Source organism: Lactuca sativa, chromosome 6 (assembly GCF_002870075.4).
Source record: "Lactuca sativa cultivar Salinas chromosome 6, Lsat_Salinas_v11, whole genome shotgun sequence".
NCBI lineage: Eukaryota > Viridiplantae > Streptophyta > Magnoliopsida > Asterales > Asteraceae > Lactuca > Lactuca sativa.
Genome location: NC_056628.2, coordinates 8,296,869 through 8,318,609, shown reverse-complemented (window position 1 = coordinate 8,318,609; position 21,741 = coordinate 8,296,869). Strand labels below are relative to the sequence as shown.

The window sequence follows — 21,741 nt, the reverse complement described above, 5'->3', positions numbered from 1 at the left end:
TAATTATAACCATAAAAAAAATACAAAAATAACACCCACATAGTTTTGAAACCATACTGCAAAGTTCTTCTCAACTTCAGCTGTAAGGACCTGTTCATCCATATCCCCCATAAGTTCATTCAAATTTTCTTCAAATATTATGTATCACCAGTTGAATAACATTTTGACGTTACTATGAATGTAATAATTAAAATCATGCATGTTAATGTTATTAATTCATTTCAATTACACAACAAGTCATTATTATAATTAAAAGTGATGCATACGTTACGTACCTGATGTAATGCTTGATCTTATCTTCGTTAAGGAGTATGTAAGTTTGGGCAACATGCACATCCTCATCAGACATCATTCTATTCGTTAATCTTCTTTAATGACACCCAAGATATGAAAATATATCTAACATGTCGTTGTTAGCATCCGCTTGCTCATCTCCCCTTCCATCATCCTTTCTAGGCAACTTTTTGTTATGTGTGGGGACATTAGTCTAGAAATAATGAGAGCAAAATATAGATGCTTCACGTAGCAAGTACGCGTTAACAACAGACCCTTCCAATCGAGCTTTATTTTTCACATCTTTTTTCAACTGATTTAGATACCTATAGTGGAGATTATTTAAATCGGATTACAAAAATAGCAACATACATTATGATGTACCATACAAACCTTTCAAATGGATACATCCATCGATATTGGACAGGACCGACTATCTTCACTTCATATGGAAAATGTACTGGTAAATGTTCCATGGAATTAAACATACCAGGGACAAATATGGTCTCTAGTTTACATAGTATTATTGGGATCTCGGTGTCAATCCTTTCCATGTCTTTTGTTGTGATTGATGTTGTTGTTAATGTTTTGAAGAAAATACTCAACTCTGTTAATGCTTCCCACACTTGTTTTGGTAACATCTCACAAAATGCAATTGACATCAGTCTTTGCATAAAAACATAACAATCGTGGCTTTTCATTCCGAACACTCTACACCCTGTTAAATCAACACACCTCCCCAAATTAGAAACATAACCGTCGGGGAAACACAAGTTCTCCACCTATTGGCATATGACTTTCTTTTGATTCTTGTCCAGAGTGTAGTATGCTCTTTCATTATCTTCGAATCCTTTTCTCTTCCTATAATAGAGCTTCAGATCTCTTCTGGCTGCTACATTGTCCTTCGTCTTCCCTTTGACATCCATTACAGTGTATAAAAAGTGTTCAAATACATTTTTCACAATATGCATAACATCAAAATTATGTCTAATTAGGTTTGCTTTCCAATATGGTAAATCCCAAAATATGCTTTTCTTTTTCCAACCATGATCGCCACATCTTTTGTTTACATCATCAACATTTAGTTCAGTCACTTTTACCAAACCTAATTGTTCAATCTCCCTTAAAGTTTGTTCACCATTCTTACTTGGAGGAGGACCTTCTATTACTTCACGATTCTTCTTGAACTTATTTTTATCCTTTCTATATGGGTGATTTACCTGTAGAAATATTCTATGGCAGTCAAACCATGACATCTTATTACCATCTTTAGTCTGAAAGCATGTGTATGTTTCCCACAATGAGGACATGCTAGCTTACCTGCTGTAGACCATCCGAACAACATTGTGTATGCTGGAAAATCGGGAAAATCGCTTATTGTCCACATCAAAGCTGCTATTAGATGGAAATTTTGTTTTAAAGATATATCATATGCTACTACACCTTCTTCCCATAATTGCTCCAACTCTGCAACAACTGGTTGCAAAAATACATCTATTTTATGCTTAGGGTTTGACGGTCCTAGCACAAGTGCGGTCAAACACATGTAAGGCTCTTTCAAGCATATAGAAGTTGGCAAGTTATAAGGTGTTATAATAATAGGCCAAGATGAATATTGTTTTCTAAATGCTCCATGTGGTGCAAACCCATCTGTATTTAGGCCTAATCTTACATTACGTACTTCTGCTGCAAATGAAGGATGACTTTTGTCAAAGTGCTTCCAAGCTTCTTAATCGGATGGATGACACATTACTCCATCATCATGTCCATGATTCTCGGAGTACCATCGCATGGAAGTCGTTATGGCTTGTGAAGCATATAGTCTCTTCAACCTTGGAGTCAAAGGAAAGTAATGCATTTTCTTGAATGATACGCAAGAACATCTGGCCAAATGACCGTTTGTACCTATCTGCATTACATAATTTGCACCGATAATGATCTTTATCTTGCCTCCAATATATCATACATCCAGACCTGCAGTAGTCAATCATCTCCATAGGCAAACCTAGTGCTTGTATAAACTTTTTGCTCTCGTATAAACTACCTACCATATTATTCTCCTCCGGTAACACATCATTTATCAACTGGCAGATAGCGTCATAACTTTGTTCAGGTATGCGATACTCTAATTTTATTTTCAATGGTCTAGCTACAACAGACACTTGTGTCACTTTTTTACATCCAGGCCACAATTCTTTATCGGCTGCATCTAGCATATCAAAGAATTTTTTATCTAGTGCATTTGGATCCTCTTCAGGATCACTATTATTTAAATTAGGAGCCATTGCATCTATGACCATTTTTTATAAGAACATGCACATTCACTAAAATTTGTGTCTGAATCATCCACCCATAAAAATGTATTGTCATCATCAATTGATGTTTTTCCATGTTTATCCCAACACCAATATTCCTTAACAAAACCAAACTTGTACAAATGATGCTTAACAGTATCAACTTCTGTATATGGTATGTTACAAAATTTTATGCATGGGCATTTGATTATATCTTCGTCCATGAACCTATGTTGACTGGTAGCAAAATCTATAAATTTTTTCACTCCTTGTACGAAAACAACCGATATACAACTACTACTATCTTTTCATTCATACATCCATTTTCTACATGGATTGTTCATTGTCTTAAATCTGTAAAGTATAAATTTAAATAACACAATATTAATTGTATGTTCATTAATGTTGATTTGAATTCATATATGACATTTGAAGTGAATATATAGTTATCATACAAACATCGCAAAGGTACCTTAAGAACGAGTCGTTCCACAAAGCTAATGACCGAATGCTGAACAAATCTTCAAAGTTTTCTAATTTAAATGGTTGAATAACTTTTATTATTGGATAAAGGAATAGAATATTAGTAGAATGCTTTAATTGAGATCGACACTTGTAGAAAACATATTCAAACAAAGTGTATATCGATTAGGGTACCTTCGACAACCCTTGATTTCAATGTGTTGGATGGATACTAGGTCGTATTATTGGGTCAATATTATTCAATACCAGGTTAAAACCCATGTAGTATACGAGTAATTATAAATTTAAATAACATTCATAATAAATATAGATATAGATCTACTTAAAATATAAAATCTATATATAAATTTTTTTCCTTAATAACGACTTGATTAAACACTTTTTTTTTTATTTTCATAGCAAAAATGGGCCTTCACTTTAGAGATTGCAAATAGACCAAAGGGCCCTTAAAATCTATCCAACTAGGTCACAATAAAATTTTGGTTAGTAAAATGAAAAAGAAAAAAATAACATACATATCAAAAGTAACATATATATATATATATATATATATATATATATATATATATATATATATATATATATATATATATATATGAAGTTATAAATATATATTCCCATTACACCAAAATATACATACAATATGCATCACTAATTGTGTGAATCAAACAACAATCATATATATATATATATATATATATATATATATATATATATATATATATATATACACACACACACACACACACACACACTCCAAACTAATGTCAAACATCATAGCAAACTTAACAAAACATGCATCCCACAAACATATTTCACAATTCAACAACCAACTGTACTGACACATAAAAGTTGTTTCATAACTGCTCATAGAAGTATGCTTTGCACAACTTCTATGTAAGCCATGGAGTTATATCTGCTTTGATCTCCTTACTAAGTGATTTTGAACCTTGTTACAGGTACGCCAACTTCTTCTAGTATTAACGTAGGCATTATTTAACATGACTCAGAGCTTCTTGCTTCCTTTCAATGCCTTCGGCCATCAACATCATTCCCAGAACGAAGATTGCATCCAACTGCCCCCGATCGGCTGCATCTTGAAGCAATTGTTTCCCTGCTATTTCTTCCCCTATCATAAAATACTTTGCCTGACATACAATAAGTAATCATACAGTTTTAAAAAATACAAATATAGAAAACTAATTGAATTAGCAATTATCCGATTGCTTAAATAAAGAGTATAATTCCATCGTTGAAGAGTATGTGTGGGTTATTCAACTTTCTGCATTTGCTTATGACTTCATATTGTCGAATACTTAATGGACGAAACCTTAATCGATTTGTATCTATGATTTTATATATTGCGTCTGATGTTACAGAATCCGTAAATAGTTTGAAACTCTAATTCACAAATCAACAAAAGTATCTATTAAACACTAAATTAAATATGTATATAAGTATAATACGAGTAATGCACATCATACGTACACTAACTGGCACATAAAAGCATCGATTGGTGAAGTTCCTCCAACCGTAGTTACTATTTTTTTGATAAGTGTGACAACCCATATGTCATCCATGGACACCATAAGCCATTACCTTGTTGAGCAATGGCCCGTATGTCATCCATGGACACCGTAAGCCACTACCATGTTGACCAATGGCCTATATGTCATCCATGGACAGCATAACCATTACCATGTTGACCAATGACCCATATGTCATCCGTGGACACCATAAGCCGCTGCTATGTTGACCAATGGCCCATATGTCATCCATGTACACCATAAGCCATTACCATGTTGACCAATGGCCCATATGTCATCCATGGACACCATAAGCCATTACCATGTTGACCAATGGCCCATATGTCATCCATATACACCATAAGCCACTACCATGTTTACCAATGACCTATATGTCATCCATGGACACCATAAGCCATTACCATGCTGACCAATGGCCTATATGTCATCCATGGACACCGTAAGCCATTACCATGTTGACCAATGGCCCATATGTCATCCATATACACCATAAGCCACTACCATGTTGACCAATGACCTATATGTCAACCATGACCACCATAAGCCACTACCATGTTAACCAATCATCCATATGTCATCCATGGATACCATAAGCCACTACCATGTTGACCAATGACCCATATTTCATCCATAAGCACCATAAGCCATTACCATGTTGACCAATGACCTATATGTCATCCATGGGTATACCATGGACACCATAAGCCACTACCATATATATTGACATGACCCATATGTCTTTTGTATATAAATTTTGGTTTAAACATAAAAGCATAAAGATGTATAGTTTATTAATGTTTAGTCCTCGTATATAATTTTAAATTAAAATTATACTCTAAACACATCGTTAGTCTATGTTCTTTTCTTGACGTTATTTATATGTATATACCTTATCTATCAATCTGTAACTACTTTAATAAATTTGAATTACTAAATATTTAGCGGTAATTAGCACAGTTCGAATTTTTTATTAGCCGATGTTCAAAATATTTCACAATTCCTTTCCCTCAAACCTACACACATTTATGTTGCATATTAGGGTAAGTTTACAGATTAGAAATAGGGTTTACATTTTTTGTGATCATCATCTCCGGCGGCTAATTGATCGAAATCTTTGTTCATTATACGTTTGTGCACTGAATTTGGCGATATAGTTTGTCACTCATCTAAAATTTATTTTTATTTAGTTTACTGTTATCGTGATGATCGATCGTTTTTTGTTCTCTGATCATCTTCATGTATATTATCATCTTAAATTACAAGTAAATTGGTTTTGATTGTATTCAATAGTTTGAATGCAAAATCATGCCTTCATATATAATTTATTTTTATTGTTTGTGTCTCTCTTGTCATCAGTAGTTTATCATATTTAATACATTGGTATTGACTATAGTTTTTTGTTAATTTTTAAGCCAGAAAGATGTCGACCTCGAAAGCAAAAGGAGCATCCGGTGTGAAGCCAACTAAATTCATTGCATCACAAGTTATGAAACGCAACAGGATTTCAGCTGCAAAATTCGTAATTAAACAGACAGTTACAAGATGAAGAAATCGACTTCCCAATACCAACAACCACATCCAAAGCACCTATAACATCTACCAACAAAACCCTTAAACCTATATCATTAACATCACCCATGACTACCACTTCTTCGGCATCACTTATAACATCCAAACCCTCCTTAGAAAAAAACATCTTAAACTTCAGAAACTGGAACAATACAATCCTCAACACTTACATCAATAACCAAAACTTCATCACCTACATCATCTAAACCATCATCAACACCAACACCCACTACCACATCATCAACACCTATATCTACTACCATAATCTCAAAAGCTGCATCTACACTACCATCCTCCACAACTACAGTAACTACCACACCCTCCTTAAGTAAAGGAACTACCACATCCTCAACATATACATCTATCCCAACAGCTACCCCATAATATACCCCATCAACAACACCTATCCCAGAATCTACCCCATCACCAACATAACCAACCATGAATGGATCTGTAGTGTAACGTGTAGAAGGTGAAAACAATTCCTCTAAAGATTGTGGACCAGATGGACGTTTAACTGTTCATGTTTGAAAAAAAACGTGAGTTACCACTCAAATCTTAATTACAAATTTTTCTATGTATAAACTTTTGGTTTACACGTACATATCAATTCATAACATAACACATCAGATGATTACTTGCAGGCTAATGCCACCAGGCCTTTGTGCACACTTTATTAGTCAGTCCTTTAAACAAAGAGTAGATCTAGAAGAGTATGCTTGGGCAAAAGTAAGTAAAGAAATGCACGAATTATATTGGGAGGAGTTTCAGGTAATTAACTATATGTGATAAATTGTTGTTTGGTAAACATTTACACTTAAACTTATATTTATATTGTTAATGTGTAGAAAATTTTTTGTTGGGATGAAACAATAGACTCGGTGGTGAGGCAAGCTTAGGCAAGGAAAGCAGCAGAAAGTTATGGTCAATATCTCTTCAACATGAGGAACCCAAAAGAAACAAACATGGCTTTAAACCAGCTCATATTCTATAGGAAGTATGGAACTCCTGGCAATTAAAATGGAGAATAGAAGAATACAAGCTAAAATTTGAGCAGAACAAGAAAAACAGCTGTAACGGTGTGGCTAATGGAGTAGCAGAACCTACACATAATGTTGGACCCGCAAGTCATTTGAAGATAGCTTCTGATTTGGTAATTTTTTAAATGGTACATTGTATCAATGTTTGTATATGTTTATTTGTATATTTGACATTTTATATGGTATTTATGCAGAAGAGGAAATTAGGACATGAGCCACCCCATAGTGAATTGTTCGTGTATGCACATACAAAGAATCACGATGGAGTCACTTTCACAAATGAAAAAGATAGAGAAATACATGTAATATTCATTTCAGTTTAAACTTTTATATTGTAGCTACTCCATAATATCATTCCTAAATTTGATATCTTTTAACTTATAATATTTTTCTTTTGTAGGCGGCCTATACAGAAAAACGGGAAGAGTTGGAAACTGAAGGTGTTGAATTTGAGGAGGACAAACTATTTTATGCTTTTGTTGGTGGTCATGATAAAAAAGGAAGACTTTATAGATTAGACTCTTTTGCAAAGGCAGTTCCCAATAAGAATGGTAAAACGGATGTATCTTACATTTCGGAAAAAAAAAATGATGAAATAGAAGAAATGAGGGAGCTTGTTGCTAAACAAAAACAGCAAAACGAAGAGCTTAAAGAAATGATGAACACCCAACAAGAGGAAAACAAAGCAAGGGTCGGGCATCTTGAAAAACAACTTCAAATGACAGTGAATCTTATTAATGATTTTACAAAACAACAAGAGTAGTAGGTTAATATATGTTTATTGTAGTTTATGTATTTTAGAGTAGCAACTTTCTTTTTTCCATGTAATAAATAATTATTTGATTATTTTACGATATGATGGTTATGATTTTTTTGTTTTTTTTTTTTTTTTTTGTTTTTCATATATTACTTCAAAATTATTTGGATATAATTTATAAATCAATTATCCATCAGTCCATATGGAATTTGATATATAATATACAACACTAAAATTGCTAGGGATTCATAACCACAAAATTTGCTAGGAAGTAATCAAATGGAATTTGCTAAAGATTCATGACCACGAAATTTGCTAGGAAATCATCAAACAGAATTTGCTAGGGATTCAGCATGACGAAATTTGCTATAGAATCAACAACACGAAATTTACTAGGGAATGACCATCATGGAATTTACTAGGGAATGACCACCTCGGAATTTACTAGGTTATCACCACCACAAAATTTGCTATGGATTCATCACCATGGAATTTGCTAGGGAATGACCACCATGGAATTCGCTAGGGAATCACCCACACATAATTTGCTAGGGAATCACCACCACATAATTTATTAGGGAATCACCACAACAGAATTTTCTAGGGAATTACCACCACATAATTTGTGATGGAATAACTACCACAGATTGTGCGATGGAATCCTACTACGGAATACACGACGGAATACCACCTACCACGAATTTCATTCCGTTGTCACATTTGTGATGAAATTATCTTTTCCGTTGCAAACCCTCGCTACGACGTTTTTAGGGATGGAAATAGGTCGTTGCAAATTCCGTCGCTATTCATCTTTTGCAATAGAAATTCAGCTTTTCGCAACGGATTCCTTCTGTAGCAAAAACGCGTTTTTCTTGTAGTGAACTCTCTAAAGGACATTCTTACTCCATAAACATTCTAAAATCGATGATTTTTAGACATGCATGTCCAATGCTTGTCTTGATCTGATATTATGTCAAAATGATGAAGACATGGAATCACAATAATATGAATGTCTTCAAAACTTAGCCAAACTCCGGATCCAACAAACACAACCCTCAAGGGACCTCAAGGAACCATAAATTTGCCAACTTTATGGAATCCTTCCATCTAAACTTCCACAACATGAAAAAAGGGGGGCGTAGCCTACATCTAAAAGCTAACAAAATAAAGATTTGATCTTGAACACTTACAATGGTCAAGAAATGGCTCCAATACAAACTCCAAGCTTGCCAAGAGATTCTTTAAACCACAAGGCCTTCTTTTTTCTTCCAAGAGCACCAAAACACCAAGAATAAGCTCACACATGAAGAGGAGGATATTAAGGTTTACTTCAAGCTTCTAAAGGTGATGAAGGGTGGAAATGGAACCCTAAATCCGAGATTAAATGATTAAATACAGAGGAAACCCTAAAAAGATCATGGTCTTGGGCTTCAGACCTTGTCATGTCATGACCATACTCATGTCACGTCGTGACATGCTTCCGAATATGCGTTCTTATCTTTGACACGTTACGTCATGACCTCCCTATGGTCACATCGTGACACATGATTTTTCTCAAAATCCATGTATTTGATTTCTTTATGCCTACACTAATCCAATCTAAAAAGCGGGTGTTACAAGATTCCCTTGGTAAAATTAGTGGTTCGTAAAATTTTGGAAAGTTTTAAAAATGAGTTATGTCGGTATTTGCATAAACAACTATGTCGGAAATATGCCTTTGTTGACTGACAGAAAAATAAGTTGGCAAAGTCTCATAAACCTCGTTATATAATTTTACCCACTGTTTTTCTAGGAGGATGAGGAATATGGGTAGGTTGGTGGCTTGGGCCATTTCTTATGTCAGTAACAATTGAAAAATTAAATATCATTTTTTTTTATTTATCCTCCTACTCATATAAGATTATGATATGCAAATATAATTAATTCTATTTTTTTAATTTCTTCTTTTGAATTTGAAATATGTATTAATCTAATGAATAGGTAGATAAATATGAATAAAATATAAGAAGATATGTTATTTCTCATAATAAAATTAAAGAATGATATAAAACCATAATAATCGTTTTATTTTGGACAGAGGCTACAAATATAATAAACTTTTGCTAGAAGGATGTTTTTAACAAAAGAAATGAAATTAATCCATAAAAACCAATATGGTGTAAGCTTAAGGACTATTTTTACAAATTTCTCTAAATTGTATGGTATCGTTAGAAAAACCCTACAAGAAAGCATAGCTACTTTTGATACGATAAAAATGTTGGGTGTTCTTTCTTTAATCATTTTCTTACTAGGGGTTATAATGAATAAATAGGATGAAGACTTGATTTTCTAGAAGTCTATTTTGGATGTATTTATATCGGTGTGCATTGACCCCCAGGCCGTTGTAGAAAGGGAGAACATATATGCATATTTGTAAAATGATGAACAAGAACAAACCATGAAAGTCGTCATCATCATCATCATCAATAGAGCTAAAGGGTTATCTCATCACATATATATACCCAAGCTTCCCCTTTCCTAGGGCTGGTTTTATGGCACCGCCTTTCTGACAGTTGCTGTTCTGTTTTCTCGACCATCGCCACTGCCCATCGCCAAAACCACCATTTTTAATCAAGCTTTCTCTCTCTAGAACTTTTTTTTCCGTACTTTTGCTTGGCATAAAAGTGAAGCTTATAAATTTGCTTTTTGTTCTTGTTCAATTCGCACATGTTTTTCATCAGAAAGATAAGTTCTTTTTAGATCTCGATGAGTTATTTTGTGGTTGCAAAAGGAAGAACTTCATAAAGATCGAGACAAGATAGACTTTTTAATACTCTTTTTTTTTTTTTTTTTAAGTTTCACCATAATCATCACATCTTCATCATTATCACGTATGAACTGAAATGGCTGAAGAAGAGAAGATCATCAGAGTGAGTAATACTATGGTCGACGACTCTACAGATAATTACAATTGTTACTCTGATGATGATGATCATCATCATGTGAATTCATGTAGTAACCGTAATGCTACAACTACCTTTGAAACAAGCCCTTTAGAGATCTTCAACTACGAGTCACACAACTCGGTGAGTCACAACTCACCGATGTTCTGGAAAGACCCTTCTTCTCCTCCTTCTTCCAAACCGATCACTGATTCAGATTTCTATCATTTTGATGAGTCGTCTCTGCAAAGATGTGTGTTTCCTTGTGCACCGAATGAAAGGCCAAGTCAAGGTCTCTCTCTTTCTCTCTCTTCAGCTAACCCTCCCACCATAGGAATACAACCATTTGAGCTTGTAAGACCACAGGAACATCATTATGAACATCATCACCACCAGGGGTATTTTGGAAAATCCATGAGTATGGATCATGACCAACATCATCAAGACATGATGACTCAAGATGGGTTTTTGGGAAGACCTGGAAACATGATTAACAGTAGTGGCGGCGATGGTGATATTGATGGTGGTGGTGGCGGCGGTTCTCACTATAACCACTATCAAAGTGCACAGTACAACTTAAGAGCTTCGAGATACTTGGTTGCAGCACAAGAGCTTCTCAACGAGTTCTGTAATCTTGGATCAAAGCAAAGCGATCATTCACCAAAAGCGAAGGGTGTAGACACAACATCAAATCAGTGGCAAGATACACATGATAACTTGAATAATGCTAGTTCTTCAAAAACCAAATCTTTATCTTCTATTGAACTTATGGAATTGCAAAAAAGAAAAACGAAGCTTCTCCAAATGCTAGAAGAGGTATAATTTCTTCCGATTTTTATTTTTTTCAAATTTACTGTTACATATTTAGATTATAAATTTCATGCTTTAAATATACTTCGAAATTGTTTCGATTATATTGTTGTAAAGTATCTTTCTTTCTTATTTTCTTTTCTTTTTCAAAAATTAAAGATTCCCTTTTTTAGTTGAAGAATTTGATGTCTTTTAATAAAAGAAATTGATCTTGAACCATTTAAGTGACTGAGAACCTTCCCACAAATGTTCATATGATGACAAGTTGGATGCTTCATTTAATTCAAGAAACCTCCATTCTTGTTCACTGATTTTATATATTAATTATTCCTCACCTTGTTTATTTTTAATATTAATTAATGAAAAATATCTGATCTTTATTTTGTTTTTATTCATTAAATTAGGTTGATAGAAGATACAAGCATTACTGTGATCAAATGAAAGCCGTTGTATCATCATTTGAAGCAGTGGCTGGTAATGGTGCTGCAAAGGTTTACTCATCCTTGGCTTCAAAGGCAATGTCAAGGCATTTTAGGTGTTTGAGAGATGGGATTGTGAGTCAGATCAAGACGATGAAGATGGCAATGGGAGAAAAAGACGTTTCTGCCCCTGGGTCGAGTAGAGGTGAGACTCCAAGACTTAGGGTTCTTGATCAAACCCTAAGGCAACAAAGAGCTTTTCAACAAATGACCATGATGGATAGCCATCCGTGGAGGCCTCAACGAGGATTGCCTGAGCGATCTGTTTCTGTTCTTCGTGCGTGGCTATTTGAGCATTTTCTTCATCCGTAAGCAATTACTATAAATTAATCCTTCAAAATACCTATTTTCATGTAGCACAATTCGTTTATTATTATTATTATTTTTTTTTTTTTATAGAAATCGTACGAAAGTGCTAAAGAAATATGATTTTGCCCTCAATCATAAGTTTTGGAAAGACAATTTGGTATTTTTGTTGTTTTCATCTACCTCATTTTGATTCCAATATTTATTTTGTCATATATATTATCTCTCCCCACCATAAATTATTTAATTTTATCTTTTCTTTTGGGACCTTCCTATTATATTTTTTTGTGGATTTGATTCCTATTACAACTTTCGTATAGGTCCCATGAATTCATGTACTCATATGCATCTTCATCAACCCTCATGATCCACACAATCTTTTTATGTTATTTTTCGAGTATTCCGGTGAAAAATAAAACAATATATAGTAATTAAGGGTATTTATATTAAATTAAACTCTATAAATTTGAATATATTATCATATACGTATTATATTTTTTATACAAAACTTTTATTTAATTTTTACAGTATGTTCGAGCTCTAAAAAATTCAAAAAGTTAAACTAAAAAAAATAGTTTTTTTGAACTTTCATTCCACTGAATGTCAACAAATGTCAACTTCGTAGCTCTTATGGTTTTGTTTAGCATTCGGAATTCCACATAGTTCCATCTCATTCAACCATGCATCGGGGATGCTTTCGCTTCAATATGTTAAATTTCTTGCAATACCTTTCTATATAATTCTAATTTCATGTAAACATTTCAGGTATCCTAATGATGTAGATAAACACATTCTTGCACGACAAACCGGTCTCTCTAGAAGTCAGGTATGTCCACATATATATCGATTTCTTATTATTATATATACAACTATAATTGACAATAATTAATGTTATATATGTTAAACTTTTCATTGGATAGAACCTGTAGTTTAAATGATAATCATTGATGGCAATACTACACTAATAAGTGTAATATTATTTAATTATATATCAAACATAAAGCGTAATGCATGCATATATGGTAGCACCACAAACTAGCTAGAACCAGCTAAAGCCTTTGCTCATAACTTTTAATTTTTCATGTGTAGGTATCAAATTGGTTTATTAATGCACGAGTGAGGCTGTGGAAGCCCATGGTAGAGGAGATGTACATGGAAGAAACAAGAACAAATCAAGAAACCATTGAAGGAACCTCAGATGGGTTTAATCAAAACCCACAAACGGACCAAAAACCGACTGCTGATGAGCTTGTTAGAATAGATTCCGAGTGTCTTTCTTCCATCATCAACCACCCTGAAAAGATGGATCACCAGCGACCAAAAACCATAGATCATGAGTTTCACCACTCTTTTCCTAGGGTGACAAATTCATTTGGTGCGGTGGAGCTTGACTTTTCGTCCTACAACAGTCATCAGAACATTGGTGGAGGTGGTGGTGGCAGTGGTGGAGGGGTTTCTTTGACTTTAGGGTTGCAACAACATGATGGTACTGATGCCGGAGGTGATGGTGATCGTGGTGGTGGTGGTGGTGGTGGTGCTGGAGTGAGTTTAGCTTTCTCACCTACTTCTCAAGGTTCTCTATTTTACCATCGTGATCATATTGAAGATTGTCAAACAGAAGTTCAGTATTCTTCTCTTTTGGAAGGTGATCAAGGACAGCATTTGCCTTACAGGAATTTGATGGGAGCACAACTTCTTCATGATTTGGCTGGTTAAGATTTGAGAACATTATTTATTAAAATAGTTCTAGTCATATATAAATATTTAAATTGAAAAGAAAATACGGGGTTTATAATTTTCAATTCTAGGCTCCTTCTAGCTTTATTATAAGGATATACTTCAATTAGCTTTAGATTTACAGTCAAATTTAGAATTCTTCAATGGCTAGTATCGCTTCTGAAGCTTTTCATCTTGGTTCAATATCATGGGCATTTTAGTCATTTTACTTTAGTATATGTTAGAATGGAAAACTCATTCATGGGAAATCTTCCGTTGATTTATTGCATGAGTATTAACTTCCTTCTTCTCTGGGCATCATGATATTCTTTTTTATGACACACCTACCTTTTTTATTTAATAAATTTTGAGCAACATTTGTTTCAATTTCACAAGGAATGACATGAATTAATAGAATGAGAAATTAAATATCATATATATTTTTCCAACATATTAATAAATAGAATCAGATATTTTTTTCTTTTTGCTTTCCTTTTTTCTTGTTTTGTTCGCAAGACTTAAACACGGGTCAAATCATATGAAAGCACAAGCTAACTGATCAAGGCTTTTATGGTTGTAGTTTACATCAAAGGAGTTCCAATTTCTTAGGTGCATATGTGTACAATTAATATAAAACAAAATTCGATTTTTTGGATTTATTTAGTTTATTAAATTGAGCAAGAAAAATCTGTTAGGGATTCAATTTTCAAACCTTAGGACTGGACATTTTGTATTGCATTTCATATTACATTGTCGTCATTAGTTTACCATCGTGGTCCCTATTAGTGATCGTTTTTTCCATATAAAAGACAACCGATATTTTTCTCATTTAATGTGTTTTCTTGTTCGCTTTTCATTCATCAAATGAAGGAAAACGTGCATTTATTAATCGTTTTTTTAGATATAAAATTTAAAGCAAGCGTGCATGGAAATATTATAGACAAATTCCTAGCTAGATATGACATTCCTATATCTCGTCTTTTCAAGTAAATACGTGAACACGACCCATAAACAGAAATGGGGACGGACAATACGTCATCGATTGGAAAGCAGAGTGTTTTCGATCTCCAATAAACGTAACAAGAACACCCCAGTTCTCATATGATATAATACGCATATACCATTTTGGTAGACATATATTTGCATGATAACGAACTTAAAACTTTTTACCATAAAACAATAACAATATCCAATTTATATATATATATATATATATATATATATATATATATATATATATATATATATATATATATATATATATATATATATATATATATATATATATATATATATATATATATATATAGCAAGGATCATTTGAGAACTCATAGTTTCCCGAGAATTCGAGAGCTAAATGTTGAACGTCAGATCAAAAAAACAAATGACCAAGATCATTTATGACATTTTTGTAAATAAATAGAAACTTAATGGGGCGGGGGTATCTTAACTTAAAAGGGAAATGGTATTATAGGAAACAAAAAAATAATTTAATATTATCCAAATCACAGATCTGGAGAAAAATACCTCATTCTCTCTCCCACTCCCTCACACACACACACACACACACACACACACACTCTCTCTCTCTCTCTCTCTCTCTCTCTCTCTCTCATGGTTTAGCCTCCAACCACCAATGTATCTCTGTCGATGATCGCCGCCTACAGCGTCCTTCGAGACCGTGATTCATGACCACCGCTTACAATGGCCGTCGAGATCGTGATTCATGAAATATCAGCCACCATTCCTTCCTTCCTCCCGTCATCGCCTCGTCTACTGATTGTGTCGAATCATCACTCAGACTCTTCATTGACATCTATGGATCCACAATCGATCCAACTTTTATCTTTGATAATCATCATTTGACATGAAATCTGAAATCCTCCAACGATCAAAGCTTCTATATCACAAACCCTCCAACATGTTTTGACAATGACCATGGACGCAACAACGACTTCTCATGCTCTGCTAAGCATGAAACTCTCAGGGTTGAAAACCTCCAAATTCAACCACAATTCTTCAGTGTAAGTTTATATATGAATATCCTTATGTACAAACATGGATGCCATTTAATTGTGTGTATGATGTGCAGTTTATGTTATTAGTTTCGCCTGATCAATTATGAAATGTTGTACTTCCTTTGAATCCCGATCGGTGTAAGGAAATTGAATCCTAAGTCTATTGGAGATCCATGCGTTTGAAGCTATATTATAATCTGGTTCTGTAAAATTTGTCGAATCCATAGCGTTTGATTCTCATATAACTTGTATATGCTTCATATCTTACAATTTTAGGTTGTTAGTATTGCAATTATTCTGAAATTTAGTCATGCCTTTGTTAATTATTGAAGTTGTAGACTCATTAATGACTGTAAAGCACCATGAAACCGCATTGAAGTACTTCCTGATGTTAGAAGGGAATGATGGTGTCAATAAAGTAAGTAAATAACCTCGATTTTGTTGTTTGTGCAAACGTATTTTTTAGGGTTTCATTATAAGTGATAGATGTTATTTATAAAAGTATAATTTAGCTTTTATGAAACTGTTATATTATATGCAGATACTATAAAGATCCATCAGGCACATTTTGGCAATGTAATGGGAAAGCTATTGGGTCAGGGTCTGAAGGAGTTGATAGTTCTCTTCAGGAGCAATATAGCAAGGTTTTATATAGTTTTCATTTTATTTTAATATATCCAATTCCATATATTCACCCAAATGTTGGATTTGTTAATTTCGATATTTACAGGATTTGACACTAAAAGAAGCTGAGACTATTGCTCTTTCCACATTAGAGCAAGTCATGGAAGAAAAGGCCAGTATTAAATATGTGGGCTACAAGTATGTTGTTGTTTATGATTATAGTTGTTTGTTGTAGGCTGCTGCTCTAAATTCAGAACTTGAAGCTAAGAAATTACCTGCTAATGTCTACATTGCAATGCGTTACTGGCATCCTTTCACAAGGGAAACTGCCCAACAGGTAGTTAACTTATTATCATTTAATCATCTTTTTTCATTGTAATTACTCATTTGAAGACACATTTTGGAGAATAAGTGGTTTACCATCAACTGGGCATTTGAATTCCAACACAAAACAATAATAATAATAATAATAATAATAATAATAATAATAATAATAATAATAATAAATTAAAGATTACCATAAAGTGGTCATCAATTGAGATTGTTAATAATGATGTTTCTTTTTTTTATCCATCACAGATTAAGAGGCATGGGATTACGAGGCTTGTGGTGTTGCCTCTTTATCCTCAGTTTTCTATTTCAACAACTGGGTCAAGTATATGTGCACTTCAAAACATCTTTAGGTAAATCAGAAATGTTTGATTTTATTTTCTGTCAGATTCTTGATTTTGAAACTCATTAATTTGAGTAACATCACAATCACATGTAGGGAAGATAAAGTTCTGTCTAAGCTTCATGTTACTATTATCCAGTCTTGGTATCAACGATATGGTTATATAAAGTCGATGGATGACTTTTATTGAATAAGAGTTGCAAAGTTTTATAAACCTCAAGTGGTAAGCTTCTTTGTTGATTGCTTTTAAATATTAAATAACATGAAATCTAAAAGTAGAAGTATAATAAAAAAAGATGAACCAAGAAATAACAACCAATAGATGAAATTTCTCTGAATGAAGAGAAAAGTGAAGAACCAAGTCGATATGCTATGCTAGAAGACGGTGAAGAGTTGAAACTAAAAGAACTACAAGCAAAATCAAATCCATTGATATGTTATGCTCATTGTGCAACCAATAGGTTACATGGTTGCTCCCTTTGCAAAGGACATGTTCATTTAATTGATGCTCATTTCATTTCTTATTCTTCATTCACAAGTAAATCACATATGATTCACAAGTAAATCACATGTGATTCACAAGTAAATCATATGCGATTCACATATAAATCATATGCGATACACATATAAATCACATGTGATTCACATGTGAATCGCACACGAATCATATTTGATTCACATGTAAATCACATGCAATTCACATACGATTCACATGTAATTCACAAATGAATCACATGTAATTCACAAGTAAATCACATATGAATTGCATGTGATTCACATCTAATTCACATATGAATTTCATGTGATTCACATGTAATTCACATATGAATTGTATGTGATTCACATGTAAATCAAATGTAATTCACATATGAATTACATGTGATTCACATGTAAATCACATATGTATTTTTGTGAGTGTTTTGCATCAATCAATTTCTTTTTAATTTTCTTGTAGATTTGGAAAAAATTATGGTGAATAATAAAGAGTTGAAAAATGATAAATTGAAGAAAATATGAAAATATTGACACGAAGACATGAAAACCCTTTGAAATTTTTAGCATTTTTTTGTTTTTATATTTTTTTTATATCGAATAAAATATTTATTGTATTGTGTTTTATAGATTAGTAAATAAAATTAGTCTTCTTATGATTTCTTTACAAATATTCTAGTATAAGAAATGTGCATATATGCATTTGAAAAAATATGCATACATGTACCTAAAATGTTGATTTTTTTTTTGTTAGAAAAGTTAGAGTTTTTTTTAAACTATAGTAGTTTTTTTTATTTACTGAATTTTAAATATTTACTTTATAAAAAAATGCAGTTTTTTTATGAAAAAAGTTGCAGTTTTTTTCTTTTTTAATGTGCAGTTTTTTGAAAAAATTCCAGTTTTTTTGGAAAAAAAGAAACAGTTTTTTTTTAGAAAAAAATTGCAGTTCTTTTGGAAAAAAAATGTAGTTTTAAATTAAACATTAAATAAGATCGGTAAGATGATGATAATGCCCTTAATGAGTTAATTTTGATCTAACGCTCCACCTTTAGTTCTCGGAAAACTATGAGTTGTCAACCGATCTCACCCCTATATATATATATATATATATATATATATATATATATATATATATATATATATATATATATATATATATATATATATATATATATATATATATATATATATATAGACACACACAGTGAGGTTCAATAGAAAAGTATTTTTAAACATGAAACCATGGAACTAATTTTTGTTTAACTTTTAGAGCTAATTTTTAATAAATAAAAAAAGAAACTAAAAATATAAAAATTCATAACTTTTTATCTTTTTTCTAATGATATTAAATTTGATAAAAAAAAATTGTTTTTTTATCAGAATCACAGTGTAAATCTGTGTAGATTCACACTGTGAATCTAACTCACGCGGTGATTCCAAAAAATATATATTATTTATAGCATTCACAATATATTCCTTCATCCTCATGATATATGTATGAATTCAAGACATGGATAATAGTCAATGTCAATTCGAGATTATGTTTCCTGATAAAGACCTTTAGTGACTGCATTTGATTACTAAATTAAACACATTAATTTCATTCAAGACCCGGCCAGGTATTTATGATGTCAACACCAAATCATTGAGGGGCATATAGATATCGCTTCTCCTGTTAAGGCAGAAGGGACGAATAAACTTTAACTCCAATGTTTTGTCTATTTCGTAATGTCACACATGGATATATCCGTTATAACTACCAGTTACGGATATCGTTGGAGTACACCAATACATAACAGATTCGTAGAGCAAAACCCCATATGTATCTTGGTTTGACGAACAAAAGGTATTATCATCTTAGAATTACTCGTGACCATATCCATGAAGTAATCTCTAAGTGTGGTTGATTGCACTACTTAAACATCCATTAAGTACTCATAAATGTTGGTGCAATCACTATGCCCAATCAGTATGGTCAATCTACCAATACTCATGACAGTCTTGAATCACTACTTACTTCGAAGAGTATGATCGACTGTGGAGGTTTGAGTAAATTAATACTCAGGAAGCAGGTTCCAAACATGCAAAAGTGAAACATAGTAACATATTAATAGAAATTATAGTTTTACTAGCACTTTATTAAGTCTCCACAAAATAAAGAATAATTCAGTTACAAATCTATACTACCAAATGTTTCGAAGGCTATCAAACTAAAAAACAAACAACTACACCATATCATCAGCAAATCTAATGCCTATAGATCTAGTATGACTATCATGCTTCATCCTTGAAAATGGCTTTGTGAATGAATCGGATGGATTCTCATATGACGATACTCTATTCACGATAATGTCTCCATCCCCAATTTAATGTCTTACATAGTGGAATTTCCTTAGTATACGCCTTAAGTTACCATGGTCCTTGGGTTTTATAGTCAATGCGACTGCACCCTCGTTGTCACAGAAGATTTCCAAAGGATCCCTGATGCTCGGAACAAGACCAAGATCATCAATGAAATTCTTCAAACATGTATCTTTTGCAGCTTCACTAGCCTTTATATACTTTTACTCACACGTAGAGTCTACCACTATCAACTGCTTGGAAATCTTCCAAGTGACCGCTCCTCCGTTAAGAAAGGATACCCATCCTGACTGCGATCATGATTTGTCCCTATCAGTTTGGAAACTTGCATTTTTATAACCTGTAACTCTCAACTCATCTATGCCCCCATATACCAAGAACATGTCCTTTGTTCTTCTTAGGTATTTTAAAAATGTTCTTTACTGTTGTTCAATGATTGTTTCCTAGGTTGTCCTGAAAATGAATCACCATGCTCAGAGCAATTGAGACGTCGGGTCGAGTACATGTCATGGCTTACATGATCGATCCTATAGCAGAAGCATATACGACTCGACTCATTCTTTCCTGTTCATCATTAGAATTAGGACATTTAGTTTTACTCAATTTGATGCCATGTGGCATAGATAGAAAACCTTTATTGGAATCTTGCATCTTGAAACCTCTTCAAGACCTTACTGATGGGTTTTGGTCATAAGACATCCTATGTGCTCATACAAACCCTAATGCTTGGATCTAGGTTTCTCTATTGTACATGCTTTGAATCCAAGACTATAAACCCTAATTCTAGCATATGGAAATCAATATTAACATATAATTAGGTTTAAGATAGTACCTTCATTGTTATGTAGCAATAACAATCCCAATTCCTCCTTGAATTGACTTTGGAATGCTTAGAGTCACAAGTGTCACTCCTCTAATGGCTTACAAACACCAAGAGCAAATGGAGAAGGTATAAAGAGAGAGGAGAGAGGTAGGAATTCGTCCTTAGGACTTCTTGGGAAGGCTTAGACGAATTCATGAGCCTTAGGGGGTTTATATAGGTGTAAAGATTAGGGTTTAGTCCTTATCCTTATCTAGTTGCTTTCCCACCAAGCAACCATAAGATAAGTCTTAGAAACCCTTATCCTAGTCGAATTCTAAGGCATTATCTCCTTAAATTCGTTCACCCTATATTTAAGATAATCCTTACCTTATTTTGTAACTATCACATAATTACAATTCAGCCCCTCTAGTTTAATTAGTTACACTTGATCACAAAATTAATTCTTAATTGATTATTGACCAATATTAATTAAACAAATATGATTTCTCCTTTAATATATTATTCTTATAACATATTAATAAATCATAATAACCTCTCTCTCTCTATTTATTTCTC

The 21,741-nt window shown here is 33.0% G+C and overlaps 1 protein-coding gene across 1 annotated transcript; it reads left to right on the top strand.

The window, feature by feature from the left end:
* Positions 1-10,232: 10,232 nt before the first annotated feature.
* On the top strand, positions 10,233-14,464 carry LOC111921862 (homeobox protein BEL1 homolog). The gene is made up of 4 exons (XM_023917435.3): positions 10,233-11,700; positions 12,099-12,481; positions 13,245-13,305; positions 13,569-14,464. The coding sequence occupies exons 1-4, from the start codon at positions 10,846-10,848 to the stop codon at positions 14,193-14,195; spliced, it is 1,926 nt and encodes a 641-aa protein (XP_023773203.1). The 5' UTR covers positions 10,233-10,845; the 3' UTR covers positions 14,196-14,464.
* Positions 14,465-21,741: the final 7,277 nt, after the last annotated feature.

Excerpts from the sequence above, each read along its gene's own strand:
- LOC111921862 (XM_023917435.3), top strand. The coding sequence starts at position 10,846 with ATGGCTGAAGAAGAGAAGATCATCAGAGTGAGTAATACTATGGTCGAC. Across the intron at positions 11,701-12,098 it reads TTCTCCAAATGCTAGAAGAG|GTTGATAGAAGATACAAGCA; the intron begins GTATAATTTCTT and ends TCATTAAATTAG. Across the intron at positions 12,482-13,244 it reads TTTGAGCATTTTCTTCATCC|GTATCCTAATGATGTAGATA; the intron begins GTAAGCAATTAC and ends TAAACATTTCAG.